Source organism: Monomorium pharaonis, chromosome 1 (assembly GCF_013373865.1).
Source record: "Monomorium pharaonis isolate MP-MQ-018 chromosome 1, ASM1337386v2, whole genome shotgun sequence".
Lineage (NCBI taxonomy): Eukaryota > Metazoa > Arthropoda > Insecta > Hymenoptera > Formicidae > Monomorium > Monomorium pharaonis.
Genome location: NC_050467.1, coordinates 5,854,381 through 5,868,833, shown reverse-complemented (window position 1 = coordinate 5,868,833; position 14,453 = coordinate 5,854,381). Strand labels below are relative to the sequence as shown.

At 27.6% G+C, this 14,453-nt stretch overlaps 1 protein-coding gene across 1 annotated transcript; it reads right to left on the bottom strand.

Moving 5' to 3' along the window:
- Positions 1-28: 28 nt before the first annotated feature.
- On the bottom strand, positions 29-12,676 carry LOC105828535 (luciferin 4-monooxygenase). The gene is made up of 8 exons (XM_036284056.1): positions 12,242-12,676; positions 11,184-11,318; positions 10,866-11,073; positions 10,050-10,549; positions 1,269-1,446; positions 678-899; positions 351-580; positions 29-238 (listed from the first exon to the last, which is right to left on the bottom strand). The coding sequence occupies exons 1-8, from the start codon at positions 12,275-12,277 to the stop codon at positions 74-76; spliced, it is 1,674 nt and encodes a 557-aa protein (XP_036139949.1). The 5' UTR covers positions 12,278-12,676; the 3' UTR covers positions 29-73.
- Between the last annotated feature and the right edge of the window lie 1,777 nt (positions 12,677-14,453).

The window sequence follows — 14,453 nt, the reverse complement described above, 5'->3', positions numbered from 1 at the left end:
CATTTTTTGCATTTATCATATTTACGTACGTATGATTTACGTATTTACATTTATAGTATTTTAATAATATAATTCAGGACAATTTATAATAATTCGTAAACATACTTTGTAATTGCCTCTTTACGATTTTGCCGGTAAGTGTATGCGGAAGTTCATCCACAAACTTGACACCAGCCCGGAGTCTGCAATGATTGGGCAAATTTTTTTCCACCAATTTGATAAGTTCTTGTTCTGTTACCTGTAAAACAGATTATTTGATAAATAAATATACTGTTACATAAATCTAAAAAAAAGTTATTGTATTACGTGCTTCATATTTGATGCAATTGAACATTGATCGTGATACCTACCGTTTTACCTGGCACCACAGAAACAACAGCCATAGGACGTTGCCCATCGACTTCATGGGGCATTCCTATTACCGCCGCTTCGAATACCGCGGGATGATTCTGTAAAATAGTTTCAATTTCTGTGGGCGAAACATTAATTGATCTAAAAAGAATGAAATCTGATATTCGACCAACAACGAAGAGTTCGCCATCATTGTCATAGTATCCCAAATCGCCGGTGCATAACCAACCTGAAACGTTTCATTTATTATGTCTCTGTTGCAGTTTCGGCCATTTAAATGTTAACATTGCTAATTAAAAATTTTGTGGAGTATTTAAGTTGTGTACCGTCTGAATCGAAAGCTTTTTTAGTTGCTTCGGGATTTTTATAGTAGCCGTTCATTACAGTGGGCAATTTAATACGTATTTCTCCAACTTCGTTAACACCTAAGACACTTTCAGTTTTTGTATCTGTTATTTTTATTTGGATATTAGGCGCAGGAAAACCAACAGATCCCGGTTTACTATATTCATTTTGGCCAGCGATTTCACCTCCTGCATCGGTAGATCCTTGCAGAAAAGATTAACAATATTATATTAATATCACCAAGAATATATAACATAAAATTAATATTTTAATTAATAAATAAATCAAAACATCTAATTATATTTCATAATAAATATTTAAACAAAAAATCTTTTTTTTTAATTTTTTGAAAAAATTTAACATATTATTGTTACACATGCATGCTTAAAATATTAAATCCTTTTATTTATTAATTATTATAATTAATTATGGAACATAAAGTAATTAGAAATATTTTCTAGAGGACTAATTAAATATAAATTTCAGCATGACTAATTGAGAGAAACAAATTAATTCAAAAAGAAATTCTTAAATTTCTTAAAACTTTTCTTAAATTTAATTTAATGACTTACCATAACCGTTAAAAATTAAAACATGTAAAATTTTTTTTGACAATGCTTCTTTCTGTTGCTTCGAGAAGACAGCACCGGCGCTAATAATAATTTTTAATGTCGGTAATCGATATTTTTCTAACACATCTGTTTTTATTAACTGGATTAGAATAAATGGATCGGTACCAAAATATGTTACCTAAAAATTACCAAGTCAAATATAACAGAAAAGATAATGTTAATAGATATTATGGTCATTTGTAATGGTCCTAAGACTTTTTTTAAAAGTTGTTATATCAGAAGTTATTTAATAAATTAATTTTAGTTCTGCTTATTTCTAATTTATAGATACTAGAACACAACAATGCGCGCTTCGCGCGCGCCACTTAGCATTTTTATATTGAACATGGCACTTTTTTTTCATCTGTAATATTACTCTCACACACTTTATCATATTTAATGCCCTCCTCTATCTCACGCTCCTTCACCCCCTCTCTAAATTACTAATTATATTATTAATGATATTAATTATATTATTTTCATATTGTTCAATATTACTCTTACATTTTACTTTCTTATTTAATCCTCGTCTTTATCTCTCACGCTCTCCCACCCTACGCCCCTCTCTCTCTCTCTAAATACAAATTAGTAATTATATTATATTTTCATGTTTCTTAATATCACTCTTACATACTTTCACTCCATACTTAATCCCCTTTAAATAAATTAAAAATTATAATATATTATATGTAATGTTACCTGTTAATTTTCAATCAATTTTCAAAACTTTTACTTTCTGGCGAACTCTTTAGAAAATTATTGTACGCGTCCGGAACTATATGAAAACTGCGTTAAAATAAATAAATCTGTCGATATTCTATTAGCACTTCACGTCTAGCCCAAAAATTCAAGTTTTTCGGGCAAAATAATTGTTTAAAAAATGTTCTAATTAATTATATCACCTGAACTTTATAGAAACATATTGTACGCGTCCCGAACTATATGAGAAATACGTTAAAATAAATAGATCTGTCGATATTCGATTAGCACTTGACGTGTAGCCTTAGAAATTCAAGTTTTTCGGGCAAAATAATTGTTTAAAAAATGTTTTAATTAATTATAACACCAGAACTCTATAGAAACATATTGTACGCGTCGCGAACTATATGAGAATTACGTTAAAATAAATAGATCTGTCGATACTCGATTAGCACTTGACGTATAGCCTTAAAAATTCAAGTTTTTCGGGCAAAATAATTGTTAAAAAAATGTTCTAATTGATTATATCACCTGAACTTTATAGAAACATATTGTACGCGTCCCGAACTATATGAAAATTGCGTTAAAATAAATAGATCTGTCGATATTCGATTAGCACTTGACGTATAGCCTTAGAAATTCAAGTTTTTCGGGCAAAATAATTGTTTAAAAAATGTTCTAATTAATTATATCATCTGAACTGTATAGATACATATTGTACGCGTCCCAAACTATATGAGGATTACGTTAAAATATATAGATCTGTCGATATTCGATTAGCACTTGACGTGTAGCCTTAGAAATTCAAGTTTTTCGAACATAATAATTGTTTAAAAAATGTTTTAATTAATTATAACACCTGAACTCTATGGAAACATATTGTACGCGTCCCGAACTATATGAGAAATACGTTAAAATAAATAGATCTGTCGATATTCGATTAGCACTTGACGTGTAGCCTTAGAAATTCAAGTTTTTCGGGCAAAATAATTGTTTAAAAAATGTTTTAATTAATTATAACACCAGAATTCTATAGAAACATATTGTACGCGTCGCGAACTATATGAGAATTACGTTAAAATAAATAGATCTGTCGATACTCGATTAGCACTTGACGTATAGCCTTAAAAATTCAAGTTTTTCGGGCAAAATAATTGTTTAAAAAATGTTCTAATTGATTATATCACCTGAACTTTATAGAAACATATTGTACGCGTCCCGAACTATATGAAAATTGCGTTAAAATAAATAGATCTGTCGATATTCGATTAGCACTTGACGTGTAGCCTTAGAAATTCAAGTTTTTCGGGCAAAATAATTGTTTAAAAAATGTTTTAATTAATTATAACACCAGAACTCTATAGAAACATATTGTACGCGTCGCGAACTATATGAGAATTACGTTAAAATAAATAGATCTGTCGATACTCGATTAGCACTTGACGTATAGCCTTAGAAATTCAAGTTTTTCGGGCAAAATAATTGTTTAAAAAATGTTCTAATTGATTATATCACCTGAACTTTATAGAAACATATTGTACGCGTCCCGAACTATATGAAAATTGCGTTAAAATAAATAGATCTGTCGATATTCGATTAGCACTTGACGTGTAGCCTTAGAAATTCAAGTTTTTCGAACATAATAATTGTTTAAAAAATGTTTTAATTAATTATAACACCAAAACTCTATGGAAACATATTGTACGCGTCCCGAACTATATGAGAAATACGTTAAAATAAATAGATCTGTCGATATTCGATTAGCACTTGACGTGTAGCCTTAGAAATTCAAGTTTTTGGGGCAAAATAATTGTTTAAAAAATGTTTTAATTAATTATAACACCAGAACTCTATAGAAACATATTGTACGCGTCCCGAACTATATGAGAATTACGTTAAAATAAATAGATCTGTCGATACTCGATTAGCACTTAACGTATAGCCTTAGAAATTCAAGTTTTTGGGGCAAAATAATTGTTTAAAAAATGTTTTAATTAATTATAACACCAGAACTCTATAGAAACATATTGTACGCGTCCCGAACTATATGAGAATTACGTTAAAATAAATAGATCTGTCGATACTCGATTAGCACTTAACGTATAGCCTTAGAAATTCAAGTTTTTCGGGCAAAATAATTGTTTAAAAAATGTTCTAATTAATTATATCATCTGAACTGTATAGATACATATTGTACGCGTCCCAAACTATATGAGGATTACGTTAAAATATATAGATCTGTCGATATTCGATTAGCACTTGACGTGTAGCCTTAGAAATTCAAGTTTTTCGGGCAAAATAATTGTTTAAAAAATGCTCTAATTAATTATATCACCTGAACTTTATAGAAACATATTGTACGCGTCCCGGACTATATGAGAATTGCGTTCAAATAAATAGATCTGTCGATATTCGATTAGCACTTGACGTGTAGCCTTAGAAATTCAAGTTTTTCGGGAAAATAATTGTTTAAAAAATGTTCTAATTAATTATATCACCTGAACTTCATAGAAACATATTGTACGCGTCCCAAACTATATGAGAATTACGTTAAAATAAATAGATCTGTCGATATTTGATTAGCACTTGACGTGTAGCCTTAGAAATTCAAGTTTTTCGAACATAATAATTGTTTAAAAAATGTTTTAATTAATTATAACACCTGAACTCTATAGAAACATATTGTACACGTCCCGAACTATATGAGATATACATTAAAATAAATAGATCTGTCGATATTCGATTAGCACTTGACGTGTAGCCTTAGAAATTCAAGTTTTTCGGGCAAAATAATTGTTTAAAAAATGTTCTAATTAATTATATCATATGAACTGTATAGATACATATTGTACGCGTCCCGAACTATATGAAAACTGCGTTAAAATAAATAAATCTGTCAATATTCTATTAGCACTTCGCGTCTAGCCTTCAAAATTCAAGTTTTTCGGGCAAAATAATTGTTTAAAAATTGTTTTAATTAATTATATCACCTGAACTTTATAGAAACATATTGTACGCGTCCCGAACTATATGAGAATTACGTTAAAATAAATAGATCTGTCGATATTCGATTAGCACTTGACGTGTACCCTTAGAAATTCAAGTTTTTCGGGCAAAATAATTGTTTAAAAAATGTTCTAATTAATTATAACACCAGAACTTTATAGAAACATATTGTACGCGTCCCGCACTATATGAGAAATACGTTAAAATAAATAGATCTGTTGATATTCGATTAGCACTTGACGTGTAGCCTTAGAAATTCAAGTTTTTCGGGCAAAATAATTGTTTAAAAAATGTTTTAATTAATTATAACACCAGAACTCTATAGAAACATATTGTACGCGTCCCGAACTATATGAGAATTACGTTAAAATAAATAGATCTGTCGATACTCGATTAGCACTTGACGTATAGCCTTAGAAATTCAAGTTTTTCGGGCAAAATAATTGTTTAAAAAATGTTCTAATTAATTATATCATCTGAACTGTATAGATACATATTGTACGCGTCCCAAACTATATGAGAATTACGTTAAAATAAATAAATGTGTCGATATTCGATTAGCACTTGACGTGTAGCCTTAGAAATTCAAGTTTTTCGAACATAATAATTGTTTAAAAAATGTTTTAATTAATTATAACACCTGAACTCTATAGAAACATATTGTACACGTCCCGAACTATATGAGATATACATTAAAATAAATAGATCTGTCGATATTCGATTAGCACTTGACGTGTAGCCTTAGAAATTCAAGTTTTTCAAACATAATAATTGTTTAAAAAATGTTTTAATTAATTATATCATATGAACTGTATAGATACATATTGTACGCGTCCCGAACTATATGAGAATTACGTTAAAATAAATAAATGTGTCGATACTCGATTAGCACTTAACGTATAGCCTTAGAAATTCAAGTTTTTGGGGCAAAATAATTGTTTAAAAAATGTTTTAATTAATTATAACACCAGAACTCTATAGAAACATATTGTACGCGTCCCGAACTATATGAGAATTACGTTAAAATAAATAGATCTGTCGATACTCGATTAGCACTTAACGTATAGCCTTAGAAATTCAAGTTTTTCGGGCAAAATAATTGTTTAAAAAATGTTCTAATTAATTATATCATCTGAACTGTATAGATACATATTGTACGCGTCCCAAACTATATGAGGATTACGTTAAAATATATAGATCTGTCGATATTCGATTAGCACTTGACGTGTAGCCTTAGAAATTCAAGTTTTTCGGGCAAAATAATTGTTTAAAAAATGCTCTAATTAATTATATCACCTGAACTTTATAGAAACATATTGTACGCGTCCCGGACTATATGAGAATTGCGTTCAAATAAATAGATCTGTCGATATTCGATTAGCACTTGACGTGTAGCCTTAGAAATTCAAGTTTTTCGGGAAAATAATTGTTTAAAAAATGTTCTAATTAATTATATCACCTGAACTTCATAGAAACATATTGTACGCGTCCCAAACTATATGAGAATTACGTTAAAATAAATAGATCTGTCGATATTTGATTAGCACTTGACGTGTAGCCTTAGAAATTCAAGTTTTTCGAACATAATAATTGTTTAAAAAATGTTTTAATTAATTATAACACCTGAACTCTATAGAAACATATTGTACACGTCCCGAACTATATGAGATATACATTAAAATAAATAGATCTGTCGATATTCGATTAGCACTTGACGTGTAGCCTTAGAAATTCAAGTTTTTCGGGCAAAATAATTGTTTAAAAAATGTTCTAATTAATTATATCATATGAACTGTATAGATACATATTGTACGCGTCCCGAACTATATGAAAACTGCGTTAAAATAAATAAATCTGTCAATATTCTATTAGCACTTCGCGTCTAGCCTTCAAAATTCAAGTTTTTCGGGCAAAATAATTGTTTAAAAATTGTTTTAATTAATTATATCACCTGAACTTTATAGAAACATATTGTACGCGTCCCGAACTATATGAGAATTACGTTAAAATAAATAGATCTGTCGATATTCGATTAGCACTTGACGTGTACCCTTAGAAATTCAAGTTTTTCGGGCAAAATAATTGTTTAAAAAATGTTCTAATTAATTATAACACCAGAACTTTATAGAAACATATTGTACGCGTCCCGCACTATATGAGAAATACGTTAAAATAAATAGATCTGTTGATATTCGATTAGCACTTGACGTGTAGCCTTAGAAATTCAAGTTTTTCGGGCAAAATAATTGTTTAAAAAATGTTTTAATTAATTATAACACCAGAACTCTATAGAAACATATTGTACGCGTCCCGAACTATATGAGAATTACGTTAAAATAAATAGATCTGTCGATACTCGATTAGCACTTGACGTATAGCCTTAGAAATTCAAGTTTTTCGGGCAAAATAATTGTTTAAAAAATGTTCTAATTAATTATATCATCTGAACTGTATAGATACATATTGTACGCGTCCCAAACTATATGAGAATTACGTTAAAATAAATAAATGTGTCGATATTCGATTAGCACTTGACGTGTAGCCTTAGAAATTCAAGTTTTTCGAACATAATAATTGTTTAAAAAATGTTTTAATTAATTATAACACCTGAACTCTATAGAAACATATTGTACACGTCCCGAACTATATGAGATATACATTAAAATAAATAGATCTGTCGATATTCGATTAGCACTTGACGTGTAGCCTTAGAAATTCAAGTTTTTCAAACATAATAATTGTTTAAAAAATGTTTTAATTAATTATAACACCTAAATTCTATAAAAACATATTGTACGCGTCCCGAACTATATGAGATATACGTTAAAATAAATAGATCTGTCGATATTCGATTAGCACTTGACGTGTAGCCTTAGAAATTCAAGTTTTTCGAACATAATAATTGTTTAAAAAATGTTTTAATTAATTATATCATATGAACTGTATAGATACATATTGTACGCGTCCCGAACTATATGAGAATTACGTTAAAATAAATAAATGTGTCGATATTCGATTAGCACTTGACGTGTAGCCTTAGAAATTCAAGTTTTTCGGGCAAAATAATTGTTTAAAAAATGTTCTAATTAATTATAACACCAGAACTTTATAGAAACATATTGTACGCGTCCCGAACTATATGAGAAATACGTTAAAATAAATAGATCTGTCGATATTCGATTAGCACTTGACGTGTAGCCTTAGAAATTCAAGTTTTTCGGGCAAAATAATTGTTTAAAAAATGTTTTAATTAATTATAACACCAGAACTCTATAGAAACATATTGTACGCGTCCCGAACTATATGAGATATACGTTAAAATAAATAGATCTGTCGATACTCGATTAGCACTTGACGTGTAGCCTTAGAAATTCAAGTTTTTTGAACATAATAATTGTTTAAAAAATGTTTTAATTAATTATAACACCGTAACTTTTTAAAAAACTATTGTACGCGTCTAGAACTATATGAAAACTGCGTTAAAATAAATAGAACTGTTGACATTCGATTAGCATTTCACGTCTAGCCCTCAAAATTCAAGTTTTTCGGGCAAAATAATTGTTTAAAAAATGTTTTAATTAATTATATTACCGGAACTCTTTAGAAACTTATATAACGCGTCCGGAACGGTATATGATTTGCGTTAAAATAAATGGAACTGTCGATATTTGAACAGCATCTCACCTTTAGCTTTCAAAAGTCATGTTTTTCGGCAAAATAATTGTTTAAAAAATGTTTTAACTAATTATATCACTGGAACTTTTTTGAAAATTATTGGACGCGTCCGGAACTATATGAAAACTGCGTTAAAATAAGTAAATCTGTTGATATTCAACTAGCTTTTCACGTCCAGTCTTCAAAATTTAAGTTTTCCGGGCAAAATAATTTTCAAAAAAATGTTTTTATTAATTATAACACCATAACTTTTTTAAAAACTATTGTACGCGTCCGTATCTATATGGGAACTGCGTTAAAAAAAACAGAACTATTAATATTCAACCAGTATCTCATGTCTAGACCTATAAATATAAGTTTCCCATCTAGATAGTTGTTGAAAAATACTTTAAAAATTTTTAAATTAATTAATTTTGTCTATCTGAGATGCCAGTTACACCAAATCCACGTGCGCAGACGTTAACGCATATATACGTATGTTTTGTAACAAAAAATTATTTTTTCATTAATTTAATCATCAGAACTATTGATAGAACGTCTCTAAATGATAGGACTCTATAGATTTAGTCTTCTCTGTGGTCGTATATTCGAAATACGGTGAGATGCTATAATGTGATTTTGGAAGTTAGCATCTCATTTATAAAATTTTAATTAAAATAGATAATTCAATGGAACTATTGTTGATACCTATCAAGAACTGTAGAACTATGCTGGAGGCAAGTAATTCTGCAGTATTTTTATGAGATGCTAAACTTTGAGATGCTAACTTCACACACGTTTAATCGGCATCGCGGAAAAGCGACAACAATACTTCGAGAGATGCGAGTATCGATGCCATGCCCTTTTTTAGAAAAGATTACTTGTATTATATTACAGATTTTTATTGCTGCTTATATATATATATATATATATATACACTGACGAGATTAATGTAGGTACACATAGTTGCATAATTATTTTTTTTTATTAATTGTAAATGTAATTAATAAAATAATTAATAAATATATTTTTAATTAAACACTATTTTAAAAATTAATTTTTAAAAAAATAGCCACATTTTCACTCTAATTTAATCGATTTTTTATACAATGTTGACACATTTTTTAAATAAATATTTTAAATTAATAACATTTTATTTAGATATCTTATAATTTTGAGACTTTTGTCTATAGAATTAATTGAACAACATATGGTGAATATTAATTTTTTAGTTTAAAATATTGAATATTAAGAAAATTATTGTCTAAAAAGTAACTAGAAAACACAATATCACTTACTCCATTAATTATTAAAATCAAATTCTACTCTATTTCCTTCCAAATTAAATACTTAAAACTTTACTTAAAGATTTTTTTTACTTACCCGATATTTCTCGATAAAACTGCAATATTTACTACATGCATCCTCGACGTCGTCTGTGTCATAGTCAGGCACAACAACTCTGGTAGAATATGCCAGAATAGCCTTAAAAGCGAGCAAAACGCCATAGTGCCAACGTAGTGTTGGTGTAAATAAGCAAATGTGTCCGTTCATTTCAGCAACTTTTGCAGGAAGCAGACAATTGTGCATAGAAGAATGCGAGATCTCAGTAGCTTTTGGCATACCCGTAGTACCTGAAGAAAGAACAAGAACACCAACTTCGTCCGGATTGTTGATCGGAGCACAATTAAATTCGGCAATCTCGTGACTATCGTGACCCCTTAAAATATCATCTAATGATTCATATCCATCTAGCTTGCCAAGAACCACTATTTTTACATTCATTTTTAGTTCCTTTGCTGCTTCTGTTAGATTTGCAGCTGATAACGGGATCGTAAAAATGATGGTTGGTGATGTTAGAGAGAGAAAGTATCGTGCCGTTGCTGAAATACAAATAAATGATTGTGACTAAAAAATATTTAAAAGTTATGCTATATCAATTTCTTGTTTAATTTCTTAATTTCTAAAAAAGTGTCTAAAAAATTGCATTCTTCTTTATAAACTGTAAACTTCACGATTAAAACAATTACATAAAGTACATTTCACAGTATGTATTTTACAATATTATGTGTAAGTTTTAATTTAAGTATAAAACAAGCATAATTAAATACATATACTCTTATAAAATGTTATTCTTTAGGGTATAGTTATTATAACATTAATAATAACAAATTAACAATAATAAGCGGTATTACATACTTAAGGACAGTTCATGATCCCACGTATTGCATTTTCCGTTTAGATACATAACGCCCAACAATACCATAATCGCATCTAAATTATTATCAGTACATAGACCAATTATGTCACCTGCATTTACGCCTTGTTTTTTCAACCAAAGTGCACATTTAATACTACGTTCACTCATTTCGGCATATGTGTTTTTTTTATCCGTAAGAGCATCTATCTGTAGACTCACACATATGTTGATCATTTATGACAGTTATATAATGCAATAAAAGAATTAAAAAATATTAAATTATATATTTAAAGATATTGTTTATTTTTTGGATATACCTGGCCGATAAAATCAGGCTTGCTTTTTAAGGTTTTTAAAATCGTTTCAGCAATGTTAACAGATTCTTTATGTATTGGATATTCTGGTCCTAATAAGATATTATCCTTGATGTTTTTAAATTTTGGTGCTTGGACCTTTATCATAAAAGGATTTGTTAGGTAATTATTATTAAGACATAATAATGATATTTTATATAATTTGTAATTTTTATAAAATATGAAATATATAAATTACAAAAATTATAAAAAAAGTGTTACTAAGCTAAACTATAAAAAAAAACGGTAATTATGTTATGAAATGAGTAAAATTTTATTATACTTTTTTATTACATTTTTTATTATTTTTTTTTATTGGATATGTAATATGTGTGATTGACAATTAAAATTGCTGTTGCAAAGTGATAATATAATATTAAAATATTATAATATTACTTTGCAACAGCAATTCATAGTCGCCATAGTCGCAACTATAATCGCAAATATATCCAATAATTATTGTGCGTAAAAATCAAACGGAAGTCATTTCTTAAATAAGATTTATCCATATATTTAAATTAGTATGGCCACTGTATTTTTTATATTTAAACAACTTTTTGACAAAAATATTAATATCAAATACAAAATAATAATACTTCTTTAATTTGTATTTTTGTACTTTTATATTTTTGTTTATAACTTATATTCTTATGTGTGTGTTAAAATTATTATTATCAAATTAATCTTATTCTGTGTTAAACAATGTCCGCATATTGAGAACACAACATTTAAATTTAAGACATTTTTATTACATATTTTATAAGTTTATATTTATACTAGGATTATGACAAACTAGTACGTTTTGTTAATTTATCCTTTATTATCTCGATTTTTATTGAGCCTATATATGTATAATTTTAAGTTTTAAAATGTAAATGTTAAAATTAAAAAGTATAAATAAGGTAATTTATTTTAGAATAAATAAAAATGTTCTAATTAGAAATAGCAGATTTGCAAATAAAAAAATATAGTAATGATATTACACAGTTTTATTACATTTGATATAAACAAAATTATTATACCTTATTTTTATTAGTAGTTGAGTTTTGTTCACACATTTTTGCACATAAATTATATAATGATCTTAATTAAATGCTTTTCACGATTGCCAAGTGATCACTGAATGATTACTAAAATGTCACTGAAAATCATTGAAACTTGATTAAGATAATTTATGAATTTTATCATAGACAGATAAAAAGCGTAAAGTCAGAAGTAAAAGGTGCTGTATACAAATATCTCTTTCAAGAAAATTACTATTAAAATTGTGGAGAAGCGATATTTTTCTTGGGAGGAAATAACTTTCTGGAGGAAGCTCTAGAATGCACTATACAATTGTGAAAAAAAATCATATAATATATGCAGAGAAGACTCATATTATCAAAATATTTTAGCATATCTTTATAAATTATTTTATTACAACACGTTATTATATGCTATCAAAAAATTGAAATTATTTTACTTTAATGCATAGTTTATATCCATAAATTTATTTATATAATTATTAAAATGTAATAAAATTATTTTAATATTTAACTAATTTTATTAACTGGTTCATATTTTTATTATTGATAAATTAAACCCTCACACCACCAAACATTGCAATAAGATTATAAGTATGTTACAATCTTACATATGTTATTGACAATATTGGCGTATCCCACTAAACTTATAATATAAATATTGATTTAATATTGTAAAAGATTAATAAAATGTTATTGTAATATTTCAGCAACATTACGCGTTACAATTATATCATTTTACTTATATGTAACAGGTATATTTTTATATCTGTTATTAATACATATATGTAAGTGATAATTATGTAAGTGGTAATTTTTATAATTGTTGACAGATTTCCGTATAAGTACATACTTTAATTTATAATAAAAATTTACCATTCTAGTAATGAAGCAATTAGGAGGTTCTATCATCGCTTATGCGTTCTTCCAAGCCTTTAAGCTTCCCCATGTTATGGATCTATTCATCGAATGTAATGTGAAATTATGTAAAACTAATTGCAAAACTTGTCCAGAGATAAGTCAAGTAAGCCACAGAAATTAATTTAAATACAATATACTATTATATGTAATATTAAACATAAATTATTTATTGCATGCAATAAAATTAACATTGTACTTATGACGTATTCTAAAATAATACGTTTTGATAAAAACTTTTAAAATTTTTGTATATACAATAGTTCATAAAATATTTCTGAATAATTATTTAATTAACTTAAGTTATTCTAAATTCTATCAAATTTCTTATTTTATAAAATAACTTGTGCTTTATATTTTTCCATGCAATATTATAATTAACGTGTTATATTTAAAAGTAATCATTTATTATACTATTCACTATTTAAGACAATTATATTTCACATTGTATTTGAAACATGTTGCAGCAGATCGAACCAAGAAGACTTCGTCGGTCAGTGACATATACATCACATTTAAATAACTCGACAAAATCGGTTTATTATCTGATCCATTTCGTCTTGGACGACGTGTTAAAGTGATTTTATTATGATTTAAGCATAGTATCCAATTAGATTCTGAATAATATAGAGGAAACAACTGTCAAGGTGATGATAAAAGCAAAAGAGGTTTGCATAAGCAATAGTAAATTTTATATCATCATTTTTCTTGCATTATTATATTATACATGTTAAATTACAAACGCATAGATCACTACTTGTAGAGTTCCAAACATAGTATTATTTTTGTATAATATTTTTGTCGTAATAACACTCAAAAAAGAGTAACAAAAAAACCGTTAAAAACAGGCAAAAATTTAATAATAACTTAAGCTAAGAAACCGTTATTTTATGTCTTCGTAAATATTTAGTTGCAAAGAATGCTAAAAATATAAAAAGTAATAATTTTGTAAAATAATGTAAGAGCTGGTTTCGCATGCTTGGAGTTGTGTAAAATTTATTATCACTTACCATCATTCATAAAGCATAGTTTCTATGAAAAATTTATTTGTTTATTTGTGTGACCAAAATATTTAGGCGATTAAAATTTAAACTCTTTGTTTAATTCATTTTCAGACCTAATATACTTAGGCCTTACACAACTGCTCCACTTCTCTCATAAACGTTTCAATATTAATATTCAATTTGTCTTACGGAATTATATTTTTACATTTGTTTCTTGAGAATAATTTGTTTCAATCTCTTTCTGCCGTTTGTTTTGAGTGAACTTTGGTCTTTATCTCAAATTGAGTTAA

What these genes read in the sequence shown, in the direction of transcription:
- LOC105828535 (XM_036284056.1), bottom strand. Translation starts at nt 12,277, where the DNA reads ATGTGTGAACAAAACTCAACTACTAATAAAAATAAG. An exon ending in CAACTACTAATAAAAATAAG is followed by an intron (nt 11,319 to 12,241) that starts GTATAATAATTT and finishes TTTATGATAAAG; the next exon opens with GTCCAAGCACCAAAATTTAA. An exon ending in CTGTGGTGCCAGGTAAAACG is followed by an intron (nt 239 to 350) that starts GTAGGTATCACG and finishes TCTGTTTTACAG; the next exon opens with GTAACAGAACAAGAACTTAT.